This window comes from Spea bombifrons, chromosome 3, assembly GCF_027358695.1.
Source record: "Spea bombifrons isolate aSpeBom1 chromosome 3, aSpeBom1.2.pri, whole genome shotgun sequence".
Taxonomy (NCBI): Eukaryota; Metazoa; Chordata; class Amphibia; order Anura; family Pelobatidae; genus Spea; species Spea bombifrons.
Window position 1 is genome coordinate 94,871,827 of NC_071089.1, and position 27,578 is coordinate 94,899,404.

At 42.7% G+C, this 27,578-nt stretch overlaps 1 protein-coding gene across 4 annotated transcripts; it reads right to left on the reverse strand.

The window, feature by feature from the left end:
• Positions 1-769: 769 nt before the first annotated feature.
• TSC22D2 (TSC22 domain family member 2) lies at positions 770-27,578 on the reverse strand. Of its 4 annotated transcripts, XM_053459863.1 has the most exons (5): positions 25,925-27,578; positions 25,083-25,261; positions 19,305-19,373; positions 4,903-4,954; positions 770-1,570 (listed from the first exon to the last, which is right to left on the reverse strand). In XM_053459863.1, exons 1-5 carry the CDS (start codon positions 26,924-26,926, stop codon positions 1,304-1,306), a joined length of 1,569 nt encoding a protein of 522 aa, XP_053315838.1. In that variant the 5' UTR covers positions 26,927-27,578; the 3' UTR covers positions 770-1,303. The 4 variants fall into 4 exon arrangements, 3 of the variants coding, with proteins under 3 accessions (XP_053315838.1, XP_053315836.1, XP_053315837.1); XM_053459861.1 differs by having other exon boundaries at positions 25,083-27,578; XR_008351088.1 differs by lacking the exon at positions 19,305-19,373 and adding an exon at positions 17,347-17,520 and having other exon boundaries at positions 1,484-1,570; positions 25,083-27,578.

The following is a 27,578-nucleotide window of genomic DNA, read 5'->3' on the forward strand; positions in this document are numbered from 1 at the left end:
CAAAGTAAACCTGCTGTTAGTGTTTGAATGAAATTATATATATATATATATATATATATGCCAGGATACTCTTTCCGTTATAGCCAAAACATTTTGTTTACTGAATGCAAATCAGTTTTATGGATATAATTACACATTTATACTCGAGGAGGAGAGGGGGAAGGTAAATAAAATAAAGATTCTGTGACATTGTTCACACATATTATGAAAATAGCAGCCCTGTAATAAATAAAACACGAACATTAAATGAAACTGACAGAGGCTAATATTCCTCATTTTTAACGAACGGTGGCTCTCACGGAACACAATGGAGATCTGCTTACAAAGTACTGACATAATATGGCTCAGAGTATATTCTAGGCATAGATGCTACCCTGGGAGAGCCACCAAAGCTCAGCAAGACCTTTTGCGGTATTCTGACATCAGATATTAGTATATAAAGGCAGTATCAAATGTTGAGGGGTCCCCTTTATAGAGCAGGCGCAGTGGAGTTTAGGGTTCATCTTCGTACCACTGCCACAGACCAAGGTATTCTCAGTGTGGGTTTCAAATCATCAAATTTAGGCTGTACACCCCATGGCTAGTGCCTGTAGGCACATGAGAGCCATCTGTGACAGAAAGCCATTCTCTAACAGATGTATGAATTTGATAACGTGTCTGTTCTTAAGCAGAACGAAAGATCCAAGACCTGTGTCAAGTACCCACCTTAGCACTTGACTTTTAGTACCTGTGCTTGCACGGTACAAAGTTCGAGACAGGAAACTCAAACCATCAGGTCTAGGACAACAATTAAATAATTAATCTATGGCAAAACTCTAAAATGTTTTCTGGACAGTGACATCTATAACAAGGCATTAAAATGTACACATGCCTTGTACCTGCACTGTCTGGGCATACTGCACTTCACAGTACGCAGATCACTGCTGCAATTCTAAGTATCGGTGTAGATACATTGTTTTACAAAAAGGGATTCTCCCCTCAAAGCATAAAATTCTGCTTTATCTACTTTGGAAAAGGAAACTATGTTCCTTTCCACACATCTTCAACACAAGGACATGTATCCAACATACATGTCTCCCACTCTTAAAACCTGACGCAGAAAGCAATAGGCATTACCGCTTCCTCACAGCGAGAAGTCTGCTAGAACGATTGTCTAATACTGAAAAGGCCAACACACACAAATGAAGCATGGCTACTTGCTTTCATCATTTTCCCTCAGTTTTATGTGGAAAGAACAGCAGTGGCACACAAGGACAGAACGCTTTCGGTTTGCTGGACGAGGCAAGAAAGCAGATTGGATTGTTTATGCTGAGGAGACATTCGGTTGCTGCGTAGGGTGTGCGATCTGCGGAGCGGTGAGAGGGGCCGTAGTCACCGGAGGCTGTTGCTGGCAGCTGTTGAGACCCACCTGGGTGGAGAGCTGAGACAGCTGATCGTTGTTGGAAAGGGATTTTAACAGTGCATTCTCACGTTCAAGTGTAGAGTTCTTTTCGATCAATTCCTTTATTTGTTCCTTTAGGACTTCCACTTCTTCTCTTACAGCATACATCAGATGGCTTTTGACCAGGTCCTAATGAAAAGGAAAAAAGGATATTGAGATTACAAAGTCTAAGTACCGTATTTGCTCGATTATAAGACGACCCTGATTATAAGACGACCCCCCAAAATCTGAATATTAACTTAGGAAAAAAAGAAAAAGCCTGGATATAAGACGACCCCAAAGGAAAAAAGTTTTACCAGTAAATGTTAATTCATGTAAACTCTTTTTTTTAATAAAAGCTATGATTGAGAAAAAGATTTCTTTTGTTTTTATTTCTTGTATTTTCCAAACTGTCCCCCAGTTACGCACATCTGCCCCCAGGCTTGCCACTCCAATATGGCACTGTGGCCCATGATATGCCTCTTAACCCTCTATATGCCACTGTGCCCCATGGTATGCCTTTTGACCCCCTATGTGCCACTCTGCCTCCAGAAATGCCTTATACCCCTATATCCCATTCTGGCATTTAGGGGGTTAAAATGCATATTATGGGGCAGAGTGGCACATAGGGAGGTATAAGGCATTTCAGGAGGCAGAGTGGCATTAAGGGAGTTAAAAGGCATTGTATAGAGCACTCTGCCTCCAGAAATGCCTTATACCCCTATATGCCACTCTGCCATTTAGGGGGTTAAAAGGCATATTATGGGGCAGAGTGGCATATAGGGAGGTATAAGGCATTTCAGGAGGCAGAGTGCTCTATTAAATGCCCCCTTAACGCCACTCCAGAAATGCCCTATGCCCCCATTTAACACTCACACCCTATACCCCCATTTAACTCTCTCAATCTCTCTCTCTCTCCTCTCTCTCTCTCTCTCTCTCTCACCCCCTCCTCTCTCTCTCACCCCCCTTCCCCCGCTCTCCCCCCTCTCTTACCGGTGCTTCCAGCCGGGGCAGCGGGTTGACGTCGCCTTCTGCTGCAGCCGGAAGGAGGTGTGGCTAGCAGCGGGGGTTTGTACGCGTCCGTCGCGTATACTTTCCCCGACTCTGACAGTCGGGGAAGGTCTATGCGACGGACGCAGACAACCCCCGCTGCTAGCCACACCTCCTTCCGGCTGCAGCGGACGTTGTCTACGCGCATCGCGTAGACGTCAACCCGCTGCCCCGGCAACAAAGCAGGAAGCACCGGTAAGTGTGTGTATGGGGGGGGGGGGGTCGGGTGAGACAGGAGGATCCAGGTCCCCTGCAGCGGTGCGGGGGATCTGGATCTTAGTCTCCTAATCAGACCTCTATTTGAGGTCTGATTAGAAGACGACCCCGATTAGAAGACGAGGGGTATTTTTCAGAGCATTTGCTCTGAAAAAAACCTCGTCTTATAATCGAGCAAATACGGTAATCGTTTTGTGGATCAGTTTCCCCAGGGAGGGGGATCTGCTGTGGAGAAGACTGGACTTCCACAGAAAGCACCCTTTGCCCAGCAAACACAAGTAGGACACTAGCTTAGAGCAGCACCCACTGGCAAGGCCATTATAAGCCAGGATCTAGGGCATGATGTGCCATGTATAATGAGATCAAAACAGATCACTGAGATGGTTCGTAAGGTCACAATCTGTATTCATACATAGAGCTAAGAATACCTAATAAAACTGCTGCAACCCCAAGCAGAACACAAGGCACCTTTACAGGTTTGGTTAGCAATCTACAGTGCGTCAAATACTTAAGTGCGCTTCATTTGAACTTCTACATCCATGATCTGCTAAAAACGTGTTTAACCGGAATATTCACCTCTGCAACTTGTACGCTATAGCAAGGAATTTAAATAAAAGCAGCAAAGGTTGTCAAAACCTCCCAGGTCAACAAAAGGTAAACATGTTAAAAATAGCAATAAAGCAGCCAAGAAATTAGGCATGAATATGGATCTGAGGTTACACGCCCAGTAAGCTTCTTAAATAAACGGGTTCTAAATCCTACGTATTACGCAACATGCATATTTGCACTTAATGCATGGACTCATCAGAATCCCACCGTATCCCTTGCAGGAGATATGTTCAGCCGAAAGCACCTCGGCATGCGCAGTAAGTGCTCCCGATCTGACCGGACAGTGAGGCGGGGGTTTAGGAAGGCAAGTCATTTAATACTCGTTCTTTGTCGGTGGCTTTAAAAATCCACCTTATATCTTAATTACTTTAAACAAGATCGGCATGATTAACCCTCCCGGTTATCTTATCTCTGCCCTGTTCAGTCGCTGGCTGTTAATTAGTTACACTAAGTATCACTAAGCGAGACAATTAAATATCAGAAGTTAGGATTTATGTTAAAACGGCCATGAAAGTTTGCTGTCTTTTTAGGGAAACTAAAAAGTTCATTCATAATATAATTGGCAAAGTTGTTTTTGGGTAGGGGGCCATTGTATCTGCCCAACAGGAGTGCAATTTACTGTATAAACATGTATACAACATATTTGCCTTTATCACGGCAGCGACAACTACTTAAATGTACTTCAACCGCAACAGACCCCCAACATTACAATACTAAGCTGTAATATTAAAAGAGGTTTTAAAATGGAAAACCCAACACGATTACGCAGTTTAAGTAAAACTAAAATTCAAGCCATAGTAGGTTACAAACCATGGTAGTCATAAATCATACTATAGGTGCAGCCGATTCCTCGCTTATAATGGCTTCAATGATTACTCCTCTCTACCAAGATATTCCTCCTTTTACGTTAATAAACTCTTTAGTGGAACCCGGATGGGCAAAGCAGCCTCTGTAAACATTCGATACGCCAAGAAGGGAAGTTCAAAACTTTAGAAAATATAATTTTAAAGCTGCTTTTGCACACCCGATGTTCCGGCATTTGATCAAAACGCCAAATGGTTGCTTTTGGGTAGATGGTGATTTCGAGAAGTCAGAATTTGGCACCATAAAAATCAAGGTCCAATCCCTACATATCCAAGGAGTTTGGGGCATGCAAAGGCTTAACAGTTTAAAACCAGTTGAGAGACTAGCTGAAAACCAGTCTTGTAAATCAATCCTAAAATCATTTTCCTGGGCAGTCGGATTCCATTTAGTTTAATAATCACCAATTGCCACCCGTAGGAAAGTTTTGTGCGTTTTCACCCGAGGAATTGAAATCGCAGACGGCAGGACAGCATTGGCCACGATAAAGCGAATTTCAGACCGCTTTAAAACCAAAGCGATGAGATTCTAGCTTTAAAAGTGCTACAAGCGGAAAAGAGCACAAGCTTTAAACATGTAAAACATGTAATATGGTCTCTTCTAGACGAAAACACTTTACTTCAACCATAAAATAATCTTGTCATATATATATCAACGGATAACCGGGCAAAACCAAAGGACAGATCCCACCCACCCAAACAACAAATTTCTTTTAATACAGACTTTATTTTTAACCCACTACTCACCATCGCCTGCTCGATTTTGTTGTCAATGGCTACAACATTCGCACTTGACGCACTGCAAAAGGAAGAGAGAAAACACTTAATATATATTATAATGTATAATTGATCAGATTTCATTCAAGAAGATGGGAAAATCCACACGTGGTAAAGGTTAATATTTACACAGCAGTGAGAAGAACCAGTCCGCATAATCATTAGGAGCGAAATCATGAGATCGGAACAACTTTTTATAGTCACATTTCTATTTAAACAGCCTTTAGGCAACGAGAATTCATACCGGTATCTGTGTACAGAAAGGAGCTGGTTTTGACTGTTGCATCAACAAAATGATCGCCTCTGTGTGACTACGAACACAATTCACATTGTTGCCCATACAAACACTTTCCATCGTACACACCAATTACAGACGTGCCTCTCACACACACACACACACACACACACACACGACAACCGGAAAACTCTGCGGTCCACGGTTCATCCGCCCCACGGGGCACAGTGTGCGAGGCAGTTATACGTTTCAAGTCTTAAAACAATCAGATTTGGGTACATTGGCTCTCCGCACCCATCAGCGAGAGAGACATTTTACTAAATTCATTCCAAAACAACAAACCCTATTCTGTGAACAAAAGTGAAATATCGTATACGTGCCCAGTACAACGAAAATATATTCAGGGATCCAAACATACGAAGAGGAATAACCGGCAGACGGGGCAGAGCACACAAGGGCCGCTGTTACCGAAGCACGGCTGGGACAGTCACAATGACAGCATTGAAAGGTGCCGGTAACCCAAATAGAAATAGCTGTGGATTCTTTTTATAAGTAACGCGGTTTATTCTGCCCCAGAAAGAACATTTTAGGACATGTTTTGGAGATCTACCAATCCAGCGCCGTGTTTCGCTGTCAAAGTAAAAGCAGTCATCCGAAGGCGCACATTACGGTTTGGTTACGGTTATTTGATATGCAGGGAGCGTATAGTTAACAGATTGGGGGGAAGTAGACACACCGGGCTATTTCAGAGTCATTTAACTCATTTTCTATTAGAATATTCCCAATAATATAGCCATGAAAAACTTGATAGGACTCGCCAAACCCGGGTTGCTTTGACGTAGTGGCCAGCTAAGCAATATATACGGCCATATAGTGTGCCCAATTCTGCACACATCATGGACACTTTACAGTCTTACGAAATAATCATTAACCTGTGATGTCATCCTGTGTTTACATGCTTTAAAAACCCTACAATTCAACCGATTAAGGTCATAAAACACAAAAAACACCTTACACTGCAATAATAGCCAGAGAATAATGCCATATGATGACATTTCAACGATTAACACTCTCAGCTCTAAAGTGCCGCGTTCACTTAAACGGCAGTCGGCCCTCCAGTGTTTTTTTTTTTTTTTTTTTTTTTTTTTTTTTTATCAACGCCGAGGGGCCATGACTAAAAGTGGTGGGGTCAGTCTCTCTAGAGCACTGGGGTGGGACAAGCGCAACATACATTAATTTGGTTAAGAAACTAAAAACTACCTAAAGTGCGGAACAGTGTATTGGAGGGAATGGATTTAAACCGCTTAAAGGAATTCAGATGTCGCAAGATGTGGCAGAGGTGAAGAAGTCTGCTAGCCTGAAGAGCTTACCTCCTTTCCTCACCCAACTCACAGGAATTTATGAAGGACCTCTCTGGTTATAATGGGCGCTCAAATGCTTAGGATATCCAAATACCCCATTAAATGATAGTCTCTACTTGCAAATAGATAGAGATGATCAGAACCCCCTATGCATCTGCACCATTCCCCATCCTCACAGCAGATGTGTTCGTACAGGTATGCGGCTTTCACAGTTTTCCCCCTTTTCGGTAGCGTAAGAATGCACATCACAGTAAGTCTTCTTTCCTTTAGTATGCATTTCTTTGTTGGTGAATAAAATGCAGTTTAAGCCTTGCCACAGATCAAGGGTGTTGGAAGTTTATGCCAAGAACACCTTAAATCAATCGCGCATACATTTGAGGGTCACTTAGAAAAGTTAATGCACAAAACTTGCTTTTCTTTCAAAAACATGAAAAGGATCAGAAATAGTTTAGATGTAAATGTTGTTAAGTGACTATAGTAGCAGGGAATGGCTGATTTTTAATCACTCCCATGACTCCTGGCAAGTTGTGTCAGCCAATCCAAGTTTATGTCTAAAAGGATAATTGATAGTTAGAAAACCCCTTTGCAATGTCCGTGTTTTCCATGAAAAACTTTTGAACGGTTATGCATTTGCTTTAAATACAAATACATCTTATTCACCAAACCGTAAACTGTTCTCCATCCTTAAAGAAACACAAAAAAAAGGTGCTGGACAGAACGCCTTTAATGTATGTATACGTCAAAAACCCAAAAAAGTCATATTCCAAACATCAGCTGCAAGGCACATCACGGAGATAACTACACGGCAATTCTAGTTACAATGCAAAAACATGCTGAATGCGCATCACAAACATAGCTACACAATATATAGCGCTAAAAGTTAGCCCATTATGTATACATATTGGAAATATAAGGGTCCGCTCATTAACACGCCTGCATCGACACTCAAGTGTTCATCCTTCTGATTACTGATCCACGTCCAGAAAACCGATGGCAAAAGTAGCTTTGCAGACAGTTTGTATGAAGAAAAACTCACCAGCGTGTTGTGACCCGTGGATGAGAGAGAGCGGGGTACATGCAGGATCGCCTACAAGCCATCACTTCCACATCAGAAAAGCAAAAAACTAAATGAAAGTAAGATGCGTTTGCCTTCAGCCCGTAGAGTGTGCACTCGCAGTCACCAGACGTGTCAATAACAAGACTCAGCAGCCAAGTGTCTCAGCTGCCAAGTGTCTCAGCTACACGAGAACGAGAAACGATCCGGCCCCGGGGCGGGGGAAACGTACGTACGCAGAGCCACCAGTCTCATGAAACATTCCCTCTCTCCAACGTGATTGCTTTGTTAAACACACCTATTATCCTACAGAAAAAAACAAGCCCTTTAACCCCTTCCTAAGGGCACCTTATCTGCAAAACCCTACACCTTGTTGGGTGTCATGATGTTTGTTTACGATTCCCCTTTTTCATGTTTACCACCCCCATACAAATTATACATCATTTATTCAAGGACAGATAGAAAAAACATTCAGAATGAAGAACTATTATAATATAAGGCAGTCAAGTTGACAGACAGACATATTTATATGCCGTCATAAATGCATGCATCAGAAGATAAGAACCCGTTGGCCCATCTAGTCTGGCCATTTTTGGCTTCTCAAGAAGTATTGGTAAAGTACTGTATTAGCCTCTACCACTTCTGCTGGGACGCTGTTCCAGGGTACACCCTGAGATTATATTCACCCTTTGGGTTTGCTTTTATTACTTTAATGTTAACATTGAGCTGCAAGTGGCCAATCTTCTATATAAAAGTTTTACCTTTCTTTACATTACGTGCAGCGTCTTTAGTAATAAATATACGCGGTTTTGCACTGGTGAAGAAAGATGGATTTTGAAAACTCTGAGCTTCCAATCTTCATTCATTTAATCATTAACTTTATCTTCAGTCTATCTACCTCACCCTGATAAAATCATCAACCAAAAAACTAATGTATTGTCTTCCCCTTTTATAAACAGAAGGATTCACCAGCTCGGGCAGATAGATACTTTTGTTGCCGTTATGTGTCGGATACATTAAAGAGAAAGTCCGTCCCGTGAATATTATTTTATAATGCTAACATAGAGCAGGTCTGTGCTTATAAGTCCCTTTCTCTTCCTCAAAGGAGTTCCCCGTTTTACTGTATGTTAATTAGCGAAGACATTTCTTCGTGGGGAAGAAAGAAGTCTTACGTCACTTGTCCTCCAGCTGCTGAAAGCAGAGAGAACCCTCACTTAATTCCAGCCAAGTTTAACAAATACTTTCTTAGATACAGAAAGACATTTTTACCATATCTTTTTTCAAACTGAAATTCCCTTTGTTTAGTGTACCAAGCCAATTTATAAGTTTTTCACCTTGAAAATATGGGGGGGGGGTCACTTGATTTTTGTTCTCTTTTGGGTTGGGGACAGGGAAATGTTTTTTTTTTTATTTTTATTCTCTATAGTCATTACTGGAGATTTTGACTGATCCATTTAATTATTCAAAGTACATTGTCCGTTTTGTTATTAGTACATGGTCTCTCCAGTTTCCGAATCGATCGTTGTTAATGTGGGATCAGCCTGCAGTCCGCAGGAGGGAAACCTTTGAGAAAACCTTTGAGAACACCAGGACTCAATCGCGGCTCATTACACATCACGGGTCAAGAAGCCCATGTTTCCCAGAAATCTAGGCAGCGCTTCCCCCGGCTGCAGTTCAAAGCAATAATAAAGTAGCCGGCATATGCCAATGAGGGAGCCCATATAGCCGCGGACAAGGAATGAAAGTGTGTCATTCAATGCGCTATTTCTAAGGCTACTTCTAGAACTCCTTCAATGCTTTGGAAGCAACGAACTTTGGGGGAATCCAGAGCAGGATTGTTTTTAGACATACCGAAATTGCCACCCACCCATAGAGGAACATCATTCCGTGAAAATACACACAGGGGTGTCCAATGTCAACTCTTGGTGAACGCTAAATGCATCTCCTTTTACATCACACTTAGGCTTTCTATAGCTTACATAACCATACTGAAACACAGAGGCAGTTGAAGTTAATGTATGTCACACTCCATTAAGGTCATGTCATTTCCGCTTATAGGATGCAGAAATGTGGTTATGCTCCACCAGTCATGTCACCAAATTCCTGATTCGCTTACTCATATCCTCCCAGTCTGCAATTTGTTGCTAACCAGCTTCTCAATTACCGTACACTGATCAGCCTATCAGACGCAGTTTTAGCTTCACCACTCATTATGTTCTCCACTACTATGCATGAACGCTGCGACTCCTCCCAAACAAAGACTGTTCCGATCAGACTCCTACATAACCCCACTCCAAACGGAAAGGCTAAATATTCAGTGCAGGTTTTCCATCTCTCCTTTTACAAATACAAAAATAAACAGATACAAGCCTCAATACAGAAGAAAACTTTTTAGGGGACACGACACATTTTTTGCAGTTATAAGGAGCTCCTTTTATAAAAAAAAAAAAAAAAAAAAAAAAAAAAAAAATTAGAAATGTGCCTTAAATCAGCTAAAGAACAAAAATGTATTTTATTTTAAGAAAAAAAGTGCTTTGTTATTCAGTGTGTATCATTCTCTCTGCAGTCCAACAGATGGCAGCATTAAACTAGAATTCCCTGAGCTCTGGATATATTAAAAAAAAAAAAAAAAAAAAAAAAAAAAAATTGTAATAGTTTTACCTGTGCTACCAAAAGAAAAATTTAGTTTTTAACTTACCGAGAACACATTACAAGTAAACATATACAATACGTAAAAGGTATACGTCACTGTGATATGAGGGCATATGCCCACAGTCGTATAACATTAGCCCAGACCTCTGATGAAGCTCTGAGGAGCGAAACATGTCAGGGGGGCTATTTGTCCGAGTTTTTAATAAGTCACTGGTCAATTCAATTATTCTTGTTGTTAGGACTGCAGCCATCAACAGTATATATGATTTGATACTATTAGTGTTATACGACTGTGGGCATATGCCCTCATGTCACAGTGACGTATAGCTTTTACGGTACGACTGGTGACACTGGTGTTTTTAAACATCTTTTTGGTTATACCTTTTAACAAACATGTTAATAAAAGTGATGTTTTAGGGTGGGGTAGTAAGGGTATTTTTGATCCCGGGAACTGGATTGGTTTGTTTTTAGATACAATATACACACACGAAAATGTGATTGAAATAAGTCACGTCTGCAAGTGGACTACAATTTTAGCCTAAAATGTCACGGCATCAGCATTATATAGAAATTTGCAGAATGTGCTTAGAGCTGCCACCTCTGCCATTTAAAAGGCAGACACCGACGAATACTACACACTGCAGACTGATAATGGGAAGGTGGCCAATCCCGGTTTCCCATTTTTCCTGATGTAGAGACTCCGAATCAGTCCTTGATCCAGTCCCGTAATCAGGATATAGTGTTACTTCTACCCCATGCATGTTTAAATTCCTTTATCGTAGTAGCTCCCAAAACTGCTGGGAGACAGATCACTTTATCCAGCACCCTCACTGTACAGTAAACCTTTAGTTACAGGGAAGGCTGACCCTCTAGTTTTAGATATGACTTCTTGTTCCAACATTTCTGCTCCTTTCAGGTAAGCTTGTCTCCAGAGCTGTACAGAATACTCAAGGTGAGGTCTGGTCAGAGATCTGTAGTGTGGCAGAACCACCTACCTTTCTCTTACCAATGTCACTCGCTCTACAACCCAGCACCATGCTTACTTTTTCTGACAATTTATTGCATTCTCTTACATTTGAGTCATCAGACATAATTATTCCCCTCTTCCGTTGTGACCAAGGCCAATGTCCCAGCGCCAGTGGCGGAACTACCGGGGTCGCAGGGGTCACTACTGCGACCGGGCCCCGGAGTTCTGCCAGTCAGGGGGCCCAAGCGGTTGCTGAAAACGACCGCTCGGCAACTCTTGGGCCCCCCTGACTGACAGAAATCCAGGATGCCTCTGCTCCCCGCCGCCGTCGCCTGCCTCAGCGCTGCCCAGAGTGCAGTGTTGGGAGCGTGAGGCGTTTGTGTCGGGTAACCGGCGTTTCACACTGAGCGCCGGCATATGACATCATATGCCGGCGCTCAGCAGTGAAGCGACGGCACCCGAGACAAATGCCTCACGCTCCCAACACAGGAGTTGACGGTAAGTGACCTACAAAGGGGGGGGTGTAGGGAGGGAGTGGGGAGACTGTGAGAAGAGGGTAGATCGTGAGAAAGGGATAGATGGGTTGAGGGGGGGGGGGGAAGAAGAGTGGGCCCCTTAACAGATTCTCGCACCGGGGCCCTGAGGTTTCTAGTTACGCCCCTGCCCAGCGCCATATGCTGTCTTTATGTCCTAAGTGCAGTAGTTTATGTCGATAAACATTAAACTGCAGCTGTCCCACTCTTAACTATTCTTATTCAACTTATGTAGGTGCAGACCTTTGTATCATCCGCAAAGAGACATACGTCACCATTATAACCTTCTGTAATATCACAATACAAATACAGGTCCCAATACGGACCTCAGAGGTACCCCACTAGTAACAAGACCTCATTCTCAATATATACCATTTACTACAACAGTCTGCCTCCTGTCACTCAACCATCTTGACAGCCAGTTTAGTTATAAGTTTTCTATGGGTGACAGTGTCAGGCGCCTTACTAAAATCTAGATAAACAGCTCCCCTCTGGTGTCTTTTAGTTAACTTATCACAAAAAAATAAATTAAGTTTGACAGCATCTCCCCTTAGTGAGTCCAGGAGGTTTCTAAGCATGCAAACCATTTCCTCACAAATATTTAACAATCCTATCCTTTAGCATGGTTTCCATTAACGTTGGCAAGTACTGACGCAAGACTTACTGGTCTGCAGTTTTTTGTGAAGTTGTACTACAGTTGCCAACTTAAAAAAATTCTGGAACTAGTCCTGCCAATAGTGACTAGTTAAATAAGTCAGTCCCAGTACACCCCAGAGCTCCTTTAGTAACTTCAGGTGCATCTCATCCCATGGATTTGTCAGTTTTTACTTTGGATAGTTCAACTTCCTCCGTAAACAACCCTGTTTATCTTTGCTAACAGTTACCCCACATTGTGGACATCTACCCGACGCGCAGAGATAGCCACCCCTAAGAATCTAATTTTTTTTTTTTTTTTTTTTTAAAGAAAGTAACTTTTCGGGTGCGGCCTATAATCGAGCCAATACGGCTAAAAGCTACCTTCTCCAACATTTGTGTAACACCTGGGGAGTACCACAGTAGTTTCCCTTTTCTTTTAGTCCAAGTAGCAGGTTTAATGCAATTTTCTGCCACCTTTAGCAGACAAATATTTCCATTTTTCCTGGACTATGAAAGACGCCAACAAATGTTTTCATTTTAGAAAAATTTCTATAAAATACAGTGCAAGAATTTGTGTCTCTAGCTTCTGGCTGACACAGATGTTCGGGTCTCATCTACATCAGGAAGATTTAAGTCCTCCATAACTATAAAGATGTCAAAAAGGTGGTTATTTTGTATAATAGCAGGCAGTCAAACTCCTCTACATGTCTTGCTAAAAGAAAAGATTAGACATGATAACTCCCCCCATAAGTCTGTCCAGGATCAAAGCACAAGTATAATGCCCTTACGAAAAATTACTGCAGTTTTTTGGACATGAAAAAACTGCAATACTGCACATTTACGGCACTTTTTTTTTTTTTATATATATTGCAAACCTACAGTTGTACTTCAAAAAGTACTGTAGCTTTATTGCATTTGCACTTCCGTACAAAAATAACTGCAGTAAAAACTGCAGTACAGTGAAGTACAAATGCAGTAAATGTGCAGTAATACTGCAGTAAAAGTGCAGTATTGCAGTTCTCTCATGTCCAAAAAACTGCAGTATTACTTCAGAAAAACTGCAGTATTTTTTTTGTAAGGGTGCACCGGTGACTTTACAGGAAATTGTGCTTCAGTCAGGACATTGAGGACACAAAATGAATTGGTGTTGAGATACACAGCACTATACACAGTCCTGCATAATCCAGCCACCAACTTTTCCTTTCATTATTGCAGCACATTTATACAAATTATGGTTAAAACTGATATTCTTAAGAATGCATGTACAAGAACACCGATTTGTGGGCTTTGTATCCTTACTGGCATAGCAAAAAAAAACCAAAAAAAAAACAAAAAACCCCAGCATGGAGATGTATTCTGCAGACAGTTTAGCTGGGGGACTCGCACTTCAAAACCTGTACCAGACTTTGATAAACCATCAGCACCACCTCTACTTGGCAACAAGTTACACCACCCTTTCTTCAACTATTAAGAGACACTCTAATACCTCATACTCTTAAAGGGCACTTGCTGTTAGAAGAAGCAGTGAAGCCCTGTCCTTTAAAGTGCTTTAATGATGGCTGGAGAGCTGGGAATTTTACAAAATACTTCATTACTAAAGCCTTTTAATCCTTAGAAGGGGGGGCAAGTGACAGGAGCCTGGAAGTTGAATCTAAGATCTTGACAAAAAGGGGCCTATCTGCAAACGATCATCAGCTTTAACTACAACCTAGTCTGGCACTCGCCATGACCATCATCTTGTTCAATGAAAGTCTTGGATCCACCAGGAGAAAAAGTATGGTCAGCACTGTGCCTAGGTCCAAACATCGAGTAAAAGCTCACAGCAGGCAGTGACAATGCCGATCCCCGGCAACCATGAACCATGGAAGCTTAAACGGTTCACAATAACGCCATGAGATATATCATGGACGACACATTTTCTTCCATCACTAACTGGATAGGATAGGAAACTACAAATTGGCGCAGTGTTTTTTCCCCCCTGGGTGGCATTTTATATCACTCAACACAATCTTACATGAGTATTAGCTGGTATTCCCCTCCCACCCCAATTGATTAGGTAACCTACGTATTGTTGGGTCGCAACTGCGATGCGGAAATGGTGCTTAAGAAGTTTGCGACTGGGCTCTTACTGACAAGTTATCCAAATAACAGACAACACCTTTCGCCTCAGCTGTCACCGCTCTGACTTTTCTGAATGTGCAGATTGCAGTAGAAAGCTCAAAACCAAGTTCCTTGCCATCCATTATTACAACTGGAACGCAGCAATAGGTGTCCTGCGGATCTATGTTTAGACATTTACAGTTAATCTGTTTGTACTTAGAAACAATAAAAGCTGTTGAATAGACTATGGCTTGGGCTATAGTACCGGGAATTGTTTTTTTTTGCTCAGTTAATAGAGGCTTTGATGTCTTAGGGGAAGACTATTCTTTATGAATCTTGCGTTGTAGGAACATCTTATCACCAGAAAGTATTACAATTTTAAAGCCTTCGAAAGGGCACATCCACAATTTTTATTCCAATTTGACATAAGTTCATGTAAAGCCTTTGACATTTGCAAGGTTCCAAGAAGCCTTCCTAAAATCTAGTATATCCATAACCTTGCACATCTGGCCACTAAAACTTCCACCATACAGGCATTGGTGTGTTCTGACCTTTTTATGGTACTGAACACAGATGCATCCCTATTGGGCATTTTTTTTTTTTTTAATAGCTATTGAAGGGGATGTTTCCTCATTCTTTGGGAAACTGGTAATTTCCTTCCATTCCCCGGGATCACCCCTTCCCAGCTCTGGACCAGAAACGAGTGAGTTTTGTGCCTGAAGCTTTTGAATAGTACATTCTTATGTACTATTCTTTTAACTTGTGATAAATACCATGGATATGCTTCAGAGATGAAGGAAGGCATCTGAACTACACCCCCCCACACACCATTTAGTAATGGGGAGGAAGTAATGTGAGGCACACATTGGCTCATGACACATAGGTTTGCTTGAAATGAGCAGTCTTCTGCCAAGCAAGGGCAATGAAAGTACATGCAGAGTTGCCGACAATTCTTCCTTCATTCATAAACCTGATGGGCTGCCAACAGCACAGAAGAAAATGACAGGTCGCTTGTCTTATTAGCTTGCTACACAAACGCCACCGGTGACCCAATCAGCAGGGCCACATTCTTTAATGGAGGACGAGCTTACCTTTCTAACCATTATAGAGAAAACAGAGGCAAGTAATTTGGGTCAGGGGATGAACAGAGTCACCGAGGACCATTAAGGTAGAGTCTTCAGGTGTTGCCCAACCTAGGGCTATACCCTTGTCTTTCAGCCAAAATAGATAAACCCTCATAAACAGGGTGCCTAACCCAAGGACTGTATAAAAAAAAATAAAACAAGTCTCTAAACTGGAGGTAGGACCAAAAAAAATACACACACAATATTATATATCTTACTGCAGGACTATTCAATCCACTACAGTACTCATATCACTCAGCTTATAAGAGTCCATCTAGAAACTAGGTCTTAGTATTATCTTTAACCACAGTGAAGACATTCCATGAGGAACCATATGTTTTCTGAAAATGTTAAAAGCCTTATTTACTAGATGTTCTGCTGGAAGGCTAATTGGTGTAGCTGTTAATACCTGTTAGTGAACGTTGGTTTCCTTCTTGCAAAACTCAAAGGGATAGGTTTCATAGCAACTTTCATGGTTATGCCAAAAATAAAAACTTCCCAGGAGAAAGCAGAACGTACAATGCAGGGACAGTTTGTCTATGGAAGTTTCTCAGGAAGGAAGTTAATACAGAATTAAATTATCTTTCACTTTTCAAAGTTATCTAAAAATATATACAAAAAAAAAACCTGTCCTTTTAATTAAATGCCAACAATTTATTAGGACAATGTAGACTTTGATTTATACCACAAAGAGCTGCTGTAATATGTAACTTGACAGAGCAAAGTATTTTATCCAACACACAGTATTACATTATGCTTGTACAATAAACACCAATTCTGCTCTTGTAGGTTTCATGGCCACAAACTCCACTGGTTGTGTATTGGCGTTACCATGTTAATTTTGAAGAACGGTCTTTTCTAAGGTGGAATCAACAATCTCTTGCTTGTATTTGGTTTGTCCACGAAGACTTCCGTTTCCAAAGTTCACATGGACTACTGCTGCTCGTTGAGCAGAAGATAGTTCTGTCCGCCAAACAAGAACATTATTCTTCGGGATACCATGTACACCAGTTATGACTTGTACACACACACCAGCCATGGAGGTGGCCGTAAGATGTAACGTCATCCAAAATGATATTTTGTTACATCGCCATCAGGAGACTACCACGTAAAGGCACCTCTTTGCCAATGTATGTACAATTCCAGAGCACATTTTCGGGTACACATACTATTCCTGTAAGAGTGTAGGATGTCGAACTTCTACATTATCTCCCCCAAAAAAAAAAAATACTGTATGTACCGATACTGTTAGGAAATATCATTGCTCCTGAAGACCAGCATCCCTGAAATATGAAAAGCCACTGGCGCTTTACACACAAAAGGAAGTTTGTTTCCATGTACCCTTTACAGGAAATGTTAAACGACTAATAACACTGAAAAACTAAACAGGTTTAATTAAAAGCAACACAAATATTCAGACAACATGCAGTGTACAAAAAGCAAGCAGAACACAGTACAATCCCTTACGTTCCAGGAGAATACCCCACTTTAAATTGTACAGATAATTTCAAAATCACGAAGCATGATGATCAAGCCAAAATATTTGCAGCTCACAGTAAAATTAGTAAGGCATATTTTGAGAATCATAACCGTGATTAAGACCACAACACCAACACAGTTATACACCAAAGAGAAAATAAACACTTGTGTATTAAGTGTGCCAATTCATCAATCTCGCACAAAATTCTGGGAATGTCTTTGTATGGAATGGCGTTTCACTGAGGCCCTTTAAAGAATGGAAATTAATCTTACCTTTCTGAATCGCTTGCTCTCTGTTTGGCCTTAGAATAAGTTGCTAAACCAGTCGACGGTCACAAACTGTTAATTCCCTTTATTTCTTTTACGATATTCCCTGCTCCCTTGACTGCTCTAATCCAATTCCAAGTTCCTCCAAAGCAAAATAGCAACACTGTAGATCTAAAAAGACTAGAGAAAAAAAAAGTTGTACACAATTAGAAATGCAACTTCCCTCTACAGATACCCCAGATGTCTACGGTCAGCGGACTGGGAATTGAAGGTTCTGGAACAAAAGATGAATAATCAATGGAAAACTTCAGCTTGTCTAAGCGGCCAGCGTGCCATATGCGAGCAAGGTTCGATATTTTCATCCAAATGATGAGATGGAACAAAATGGAATTCCATTTACATTGTAAAAACAGAACACAGACAAATCCGGCTTTTGAAAGGAAAAAAAAAAAAAAAAATTATTCAGAAAGTCTTCAGAAGGGGGGGGGGGGTACATTTTCCCAGGAGCGATTTGGTTTTGAAAATTACAAAAGTAGCTTGAAAATGATATTACGCATCAACTACATTATAGGAATTATATAAAGTCTTTGCTTGGCCCTTCAAAAGTGTGATCTTCAATAAAATAAACACCCTAATGATAGTCACAAGGCATGTTTCGGAGGCCCATTAGAAGCCACCCTTTGAGAGCATTGCAAAAAGGAATTGTAGATTTCATTTTTTTTGCTGCTACACTTTGATATATGGAAGCAGCCAGTTTGTTCAGTTAACCAACGCTTCCTCCTTTACAAATGCAGCTGTTATTGGCACATACTGCAGATCGGGGGCAGCCATGGGGGGCTACAAGGCTCATTCTAAATTATCAAATGCATTTTAAGATACATTTGCAGATGGTTTCATCAGAAAGGAGGTACAATAGACCACAGATCAATCTATATTGATCTGTTAATGAAAAACTAGTTTTGTTTTTATGTAGTTTTAGAGAAATAAGTGCTCTCTTCCCTCCACGGTCTTCTTTTAAGACAAACTTGCTTCTTCAGACTTGGGCATTTTCTAATATTTTCCAGGTGTTTAAATCCAGAAGATGTTTTAATAATTGAATTCCTAAAAGTTTTAAAGTTATTTTAGGTTTGTGCTCATAAAAAAGGGAGCAGAACCATTAAAAGCCTGGATTCACATTATAAGCAGATAAGAAAGGTTTTTTGGGGAACGGATGTCCTTTTTATGCTTGTATTTTTTTTTTTTTTATTTCGTTACTTTTGAACAAAACGTATAGTTTCATAAACTGACTATAAACATTTACAGAAAAGGCAAAAAAAAACAAAAAAAACCAAAAAAACCCCAAAACATCCAATTGTCTTCCTTAGCTTGCCTCCATGAATAAACTTCAAGTTCAGGAAACGTTCTTGGCCATTACCAGGTAGTATCTGTAAGGATTAACAGTCTTCGTGGGATATCATCTTCCAACATGCATCTCTAGGGTTGCAGGCTTTTTACAAGATGTTTCAATGCAAGTTATAATTTGAGAATGTTACGTCCTGGTTCCATATTGCAGACATGAGGAGTTCCGGGCAACAAAGTGTGTTTGAATAGGAAGCTTTCATTTACAGTATAATCAGAAAGTTGGTGAATCGGTCCAAACTTCGTTCAATTGAAATTTCCACCCCACCCAAAAAAAAAAAAAAAAAAAAAAAAAAAAATAAAAAGATCTGGGAATGAAAGTAAACTTATGTATAAGTTAAATATTTAATTGAAGTCTAGAACTGGATTTGAGCATTGATGGGAGCAAGAAACAACCTAAAAGAAAAATACCAAGTTAGAATCTGATCGACACCCACATCCCAACGTAAACCAGCCAAAGCTGTAGATCATTTTCATAGCACCATTTGCCAGGTGTTAACGCAAGAATCAAGCTCATCGCAAGCCGTTCATGCAAGCCTCCACGGACAGCAATCCAATAGCCATACCTATCACACAGTTTCTTTGGCCCACGGACCTTCAGATGAAAAGCTTCATAGAAAGCAGATGAGGGATTCCTGCGAGACCCAAGAATCAAATGAAACATGGTTTAACACATCTCTGCTAATAAAAGGCTTATACCAAGAAGTGCAATCACAAGGAATTAAATGGTTGTAGCGGGGCACTACAAAATAACGTTGTGGAGAATGGATCGCATTTGGGATGTCTTAACTTCTTAAGTATCATTTGTACATAAACAGGAACCCTAAACACAGGCAAGATAAGGACTGCTGAACAGCAAATATTACTTATGAAGTGTTATTTGCCACCAACCCACTGTATGGCACTCATGGCAGTCAAGGAAGTCAAGTTTCCGTGGAACAGATTGCCTTTATCTGGCATATCATAAGCATACCAGGTAATCTCAGTGCCATGGCCTCAAATTTGAAACCACACTGAAATAGGAATTGACTAAAATAGCACCCCCCCCCGAAAAACAAATATATATACATATACATATATATTATATATATACACATATATACATATATATACACATACACAGCACCACAATTACAGAAAGATACAGTAACAAGGGTACAGACATACATTTCACTCTCCGGGGAACCTGCACTAGGTGAAGCAATTCACACGTTGCCCCCTCGCTCACCGGATTTGTACTCTTATGCTGGATTTGCTTAAAGTAATTAAATACAGCTTGTACTTCTAGGAGCTTTCATTATACAAGGTTTTTTTTTTTTTTTTTTTTCTTTGAAGGACTCTACAAAGCCCAGGTAACACGATGACCCAGAATTGTCTAACAGACTGAACGCACTAGTTGCTCCCATTTACACGCAGCGGGGAGATGGGTGCCGTCACAGCAGTCAAAATAATAGCCCAAAATGACCGCGCCGTATAACACCGTGCAGGCTGAGGCTAAAACAATCTAGGATTTGGGATCTGCTTTAAGCTGCCGTAAGCTGGCTCATCACCTCACATCAGCCCTACGGTTTTATATAGCATGCAGAGTCTTAACATCCCGGGCTGGGAAACAGTGCAGGATCTATTGTTGAGCAGACACTTTCTCGCTTACTATTGGTGAAGTTTAGCCGCTTTAATTAAACCTACTCAAGCGGACCTTTAAATCAAATGTGGCAGCAGGCAGCAGAGAACCAAGGGCTTACAATGTGATCTGCAGCTACCGGCTGGAGCCGACCGGTCACAATCACAGCCATTCACAAGAGGGACTGGAATGTGGCCTGAACAGCGCATGCTGGACGGCTATCTATGGAAAATGATCTACACTCTGATCTTATTCCAACACACGGTTGTAGTTTACATCTCCGTGCCAAACATGGAGGACTTTTCAAGGAGTTCTCTCTCTCGGCAGCACAAGCAACCACGTCACATTCATACACACAGTATTTTAGAAGGATTATTTGTCACCCCCCCCCCCATGATTTAAGAGTGTTCTACTGCACAATATTAACACGCATCTCAATCGCAATGTGAATGATAACTCATGAAGCGCCATGCAATTTAGACATTAAAGAACACAACTCTTGTACTTGCCTTATTTTTGTGGAGGCAATTTTAAAAATCTTCCAACATTTTTTTTCATGTGCGGTGTCACCAGCAACAAAAGTGGTATTTAAATATTCATCCATATGGCACACGCACAAAAAAAAAAAAAGCGCAACACTAATAAATTACACTAAAGACATGCAAAGTAGAATAGTACAGAAAGCTTAAAAAGGAAACACACAAAACAGCAACTTTTTTTTTATTTTTTTTTTCTTCAAAGAATAAGAATTAAATCGCCAGTAATTGCAGTGGATAGATTGGCTTCTCCAGCGCTTACAATACAGATGTAGTTTTACTTTAAGAACAATAAAAAAGGGAGGACAGCTGGTCTAATATCTAAATTATTCCTAATAAAGTCAGGAGCCAGACAGACTAAAAGTGAGAAGTCATGACTACCTAGCTCCTGGGACTTTTATGCCCTGCCAGCCCATGGGTGTTGGAAAACTACCAAACTAGCCCCCATGAAACAAGAATACCTTGAGAATAATATATATTAGATATATATCTCTATCAAAGTATTGTTCAAAACATTTGAGGTCATTTAAAAACGTCCTTGTGTTTGAGAAAGAGAGGGCTGGTTTTTTTTAATGGAATATCTTCATAGGAGGTCCTTTATCACTCCCATCACTCCTGTGTTCAAATGGCACATTGTGTTCATTAATCCAAGTTTAAAAAAGGTCAACTTTTAAATTAGAAAACCATGCTGTAATTAGGTTACAGATAGAAATGTCCTAAAGGACACCGAACATTTGTACAGTAGTATATATGCCCATAATGATAATAATAATAAAAAAAAAGGTTGTGTACATCAAAGCAAATAAGTTGAACATGACAAGTCAATTGGAATCTTTACCTAGCTGTAATAAACGATACCCGTTTGTGCTCGCTTGTGTTTAGATCTCACTTTTATTATAAAATCTATCCGTTTCACACGTTCCTTATCAGCTCAGTAATATCTGTGTAAAACCTCAGCTGAAGCAATGCCATACACAAAATTTAACAGGAGGAGACATTGTAATCACAACATAAAGGTAAAGGAAAACCAGACTCATTCCCATCACTACTAAAAACACATACAGACAGATCTAAGTCACAAGCGGGGTGGGAGAAGAAGGGGGGGGCCTGCAGTAAATTCCTCAATCCAATAAAAAGTTTTATTATCCTATCATAGATGTCGGATTAAGCGCCACTTCTGGAGCCAACGTCAGCTGCTCCATGATGCTGCTTTTTGTACAGAATTGATCTTACGACGTTGGGTTGAGGAAGTTACCGGCGGATGTCTTTATGGCTCGCTCCGCATACGCGAAGTGATGTAGCTAATGGGAACAGCCACAGTTTAGTGGGCAAAAAGGGAGTAGGATAAACAAAACCCAACACCTTTGTAATTTTTTTCATCATGGAGCCTTTTGAGAAATTGAGATCAGTTTCCCTTTAATTTTATTGGAATCCAACTACCTCAGCAACCTGTTCAAAAAAGTCATTATTAAACGGAGGCAGCAATGGGAGCTATAAATACCGTATTGGCCCGAATATAGGCCGCACTTTTTTCCCCCCACTTTAAGTCTTTAAAGTGGGGGTGCGGCCTATATTCGGGGTCTAGCGCCCGACACCCAGGACATGCAGTCCCGGGCGCCGGGCAGGCAGCGGGGTTAGGATACAGATCCCCCGCAGCGGTGCAAGGGACCTGCATCCTACTCCCCGATACGCTCAGACATCCTCCCCTGCCAGCACTTCCCACGGGGGGGGGGCTGGTGCCGGCACGGGAGGTTGTCTAAGCGTCCGCACGATACAGTTTACACCCCCCCCCCGACTTACCAGAGAAGATTCCCGGGTGTCTTGCGGGGCTGGCGGAAGACATCTACGCAATACGCGTATACAACTTCCGGTGCCGGCACTTCCGCTGAGTGCCGGCACCGGGAGTTATATACGCGATTTGCATAGATGTCCCCCTCCGGCCCCGCAAGACACCCGGGGAGTCTGCTCTGGTAAGTCGGGGGGGGGGGACAGAGTGGCAGCGTATCTCGGGGGGGGGACAGAGTGGCAGCATATCTCGGGGGGGGGGAGGACAGAGTGGCAGCATATCTCGGGGGGGGACAGAGTGGCAGCATGTTTTTTTGGTGTTTTTTAAAGAAAAAAACTTTAAAAAAAAAAGCACCAAACTTTTAGGGTGCGGCCTATATACGGGGGCGGCCTATATCCGAGCCAATATGGTATTTATCTTGGCGAGACACCAAACAGAAATCACCTGCCAAATACTGCGAGGGGGACACGAACGAGACCCTGCACCAAAAAGGATAAGCGATGATGCACCCAAAAACAAAGCCCCCAAAATTGATCTCAAACGAGGAGGATTAGAACAGCTACAGCCACCGTTTGTAATTTACACGCAAAGGCATTATCAAGATTCACGAGCCGATGTTTCCGTGATATCGCCACAATATAGCATAGAGAACGGTCAGTATCAACATGAATATGGCTAACACCGCTTTATACGATTAAGTGCAGTTATCGACGTGCCAGGCAACAGGTAAATCATGATTCAACCGCTCAACTATTCCAGTTATCGGCAGCAGCTGAGACGGCAAATAATGAGTCAGTCCTGCGAAAGTTACCGATACCGACATGGAAGCACTCCAATAACAGAACAGCGAGCGATGCTGAACCTCTTTACTTGGCAGCTGCAGACAATATGTGGACCAGTCTAATACACAGTACAGTGGGGTGTATCTGGAGGTCTTCTTTAAATGTATGGGGGGGGCTAAGTATGGCATGATTCATTTATCTATGCATTATGCAGGGCCAGCAACAGAGTGAAAGACCAATGCAAACACCTGTGAATAAATCCCAGCATGTATGAGAAAGAAGTGCCCGGCTCTTTTAAACGGCCCACAAAGCACAGGCAAGTTACAATAGAAAATAAATCCCGGAGCATCGAGACTGGAGAAGCAGTTACAGAATTGGAACGGAGCGATCCTCAGCGTATTAAAGAGCAACGTGGCCTGGCAGCGAGCGAAAACATCACATGATTCTTTTGTGTAATCGTACATATCAGCGCGATGGCAGCGCCTACCAAATGCTACAGACCTATGAATGAACGATCCCATGGAGTCCGTGCACGGGCGGCGTATACCCCGACACGCAAAGAAGGGGCTCAGCAGATTTGGGGCTGGGAAAGATTGTCAGGAGCAACCTGATCTAAATATAGATTCCCTCAAGACTGTACACTTGCGAGCAGGGCTCTCTCCACCTAATGTATCGGTTTGTCTCAGTCTGTCAGTTCTCATCTTGTTATACCCCTTGAATATATGTAGTGTAAAACGCTGTGTAAATTGTTGGTGCTATATAAATAAAAGAATTATAATTAAAAGACACTTCTACAGCATGCATGCTTTATGCATGTATACATAACGAAACATGAAATATATAGTTTACTGAAATCACTTAGCCTGCAACGAATACACACAGACTACACCAGGTGTGATCTGTCAAACACAAGATACCTAGCGGCACCCACTCCATTTGACTAAAAGTTGGGTTTGGCAGAAGGGCGTCACACGCAAGGAAATATTGAAACACCCAACTTATTGGATCAGAACTTGGATCAAAGACTCAAAGTCAACACAATCACAGAGTCAGTGCTTAAGCGCAGCCCCATAAACACTGGCTTTTCCTAAAGTTCTCTTCTACCTCCTGTGGGAAATTCTGAAAATAATCCAAGATCTCCATGTTTGTTTATGAAGACCTTGAGTGAACATAAGCAACAAGCGATCGGCCAATAAACAGCCCCTTTTGTAATACTTATTGCACATAAAACATTAATCTGTCACAGATGCGCCGACTCACCCGTGCCCGCTGTATACAGATATAATACTCAACATACTTTCAAACATCTGAGCCCTCAGTTATACAAATATCACAGAGCAACAGCACCCAATACGCCTTAACCCAGTGCAGATATTGCAGTTTGTACCTTAATAATATATATATATATGCTATAACGAAGCAGACATGTCCATTAGTATATACAGCTTTTGGCCAGTCCGTCACTGTGGAATTATAGAAATGAAATGATTTGCTACCTTTCAACAAACTACAAACCTGCTATTCAAGTGTGTCATTCAGTTTCGCTGAAACACAAATATACACATTCCTGGAAAAATTGCATTTAGAAACATTAAAGAAAAATGTGAAATGCATCATACCTGTCATCATCGCCATCAACTGGAATAGGTAAACCAAATACGGGTAAGTGGAGAGGATTTGCTAGAGCGTCTGTAATAGGAACCTTCACGAAAGACTTCTCAGAAATTAGGGAAACCGACGGCTGAGGTAGGGGCTCCGACTTTCTTCTGTCGTCAATCTGACCAGTCAATGACTGTGTCTGAAATAGATTTATGTTAGTTTGGGGTAGACTTGCATGCACATTTGCCATGCCTTGCATTGCTGGAAGCCCAACAGGTGGGATCAGGCTACTACTCCTACTGACAGGTGTATGGCTGGTTAATGGAGACTGTGCAAACGTAGAAGGGGCAATTGGCATAGAAACAGGAGCGGCAGACGCAGTAGGCACACTACTTGGTACAGCCACAGGCACATTCTGCATTCCAGGAGGCATGGCAAGGTGTCCACCAGGAATGCTTGACACATGACTACTCCCACCAGCTTGCTGTTGACTTGTTTTGTGTTGCACTACACCTACTGAGGACACATTTGTCTGCACCGCCGTTCCTGGAGGCTGCATATGAACCGGTAGGGTTTGCGGCGCTTGACCACTTTGTATGAGCCCTGAACTTTGGCTCAATGACTCGCTAGTTTTGGGAAGAAGACCCATCAGTTGCGCTCCACCTGCTTGCAGGTGCTGGCCTGGAAGACTGGATGGAGACCCAGTACTTGTAATAACCGAAGCAGTGGTGGCTTTCTGACTTGTTCCTTGTGACTGCATAACTGTTACGTGTTGCACATACTCTGGCTGGGCAGAGGACTGGGTAGACATAACATGTCCAGGCTGGACCTGGGAGAAAGCAAACTGTTGTGGTTGACTCACAGAAACACTTGCCTGCTGCTGGGTTATAGTTACAGGTACATTCTGGGGTACGGTGCCTTTGCCATTGTGTCCACCTTGTACAATGTTCTGAGGAGATACATGGGATTGGCTCTGCTGCACCATCATCTGCTGAGTGGTGACTGCAGCACCAGGATACATTGGCTGAGCAGCCCCCTGAGACACTGCTCCGCCTATAGGCTGCTGCCCAATAACAAAATGCTGCTGCTGGGAGGGCTGGTTCATCTTCTCACTCGAAGGCAACTGTGACACAGCAGTAAGAGGGCTGTCAGCCAGAGACTCTGGAGCGTAGCCTATGTGCACGGCAGACGCCACCACTGAGCCACCGGTGGCACCCAAGCCACTGTCCCTGTCCACAGAGTGATCAATGGTGCTGGTGTGCCTGATCGTGTCCCCAGTCCTACTGATCAAGGTGGAATCAGAGTCCCTATCGTAATACTCCATACACGTCCAGCGACCCCTCCTGTATGGCTCTCCTGAGCCGTGATCCAGCTTGATCACCCGAAAACGGGAGCTGCAAGTGGCCGTGCTGCTGGCGGCAGGCTGAGATGTGACATGGGGCGCGCTGGTCGGCGTAGCAACACCAGGGAGCGCAGTTGGGGTATGGGGAGCAGAGAGCTGGCCGGAAGGGCCTCCCGTGGCCACCTGGCCGCTGCTCCGCGTCACAGCTCCCCCGCCGACCCCAATCACTGTGCCCGCGATCCCGAAACTTTCATGTGGAACGTTAGGAGACATAGTTCCCGGCGTCTCCGCTTCCCCGACATTATTCAAGGTCTCCTCGGAGGAGCTCCTTTCCACCACGTCCTCGGGCCCGTAGTCCGTGGCCCGGGACACATCGAAAATCTCAGATGAGACATCCTCGGTCCGCGATTCGTCCGGATCGTCCAGGCTCTCCGTGTCTTCCGTGATGCTGCTGGTGGCCTGCGCCGTGGTGACGCTGGTGATCTGGAAACAGCTCTTTTTCTTAGCCGGCATCTTAGACATCGTGGAGGGGCAGAACCAAAACAAATCCCCACGGGGAGGCTGGAAGATGGGACGAGGTAGGCCGTTCCTGGCCGATAGGGCTTCCGTTCCCTCCCCTAGCAGGGCGAGCAGAGCTCGGGGACTAGTTGTCAAAGCTCCTCACAGTCCGCCTCTAGCGTAGCGAAGACATCGCGGGTTCTCCGACTTCCTATCTCTTCGCTTCACCTCAGTCAACTAGGACAGCAGGCCTCGCACCCACCTCACCGGCAACCTTGTTCCCAGGTCGGCCTCCTCTTGCAGGACAGTTCGGGGATAATACAGGCCGCTGTCAGAGATGGCGCTGCCGGCTCCAGCGTAAGTCTGAAGCCAGGGGTGGTGAAGGAAGGTCCCTTCGCTCCCCCACTCTCCCCTACCGGGACTCTTGGTCAGGTGACATGGTAACAGCCACAGTCGGATGTATCCCAGTGAAATACTGTCGCACGCAGTAATCTCCCGGACAGCAAATACAGAGGAAGTGAGAGCCGATGCAGATGCTGAGAAGTAAAACGGCTAAATGTTAGCGGCGGCTCCGCCCCTCTTAAACCCCGCCTCGCTCAGCCTGCTGTCGCACACATTGAGGTTCAAACCGCTCACTGTTCTCCCCTCAACAAGATGGCCGCAAGGGGCAGCATAG

Coding starts and splice junctions, on each gene's coding strand:
- TSC22D2 (XM_053459861.1), bottom strand. CDS start 26,926: ATGTCTAAGATGCCGGCTAAGAAAAAGAGCTGTTTCCAGATCACCAGC. Junction 19,374..25,082: donor GTTGATGGCGATGATGACAG/GTATGATGCATT, acceptor TGGGTCTCGCAG/GAATCCCTCATCTGCTTTCT. Junction 1,571..4,902: donor ACAAAATCGAGCAGGCGATG/GTGAGTAGTGGG, acceptor CCTTTTCATTAG/GACCTGGTCAAAAGCCATCT.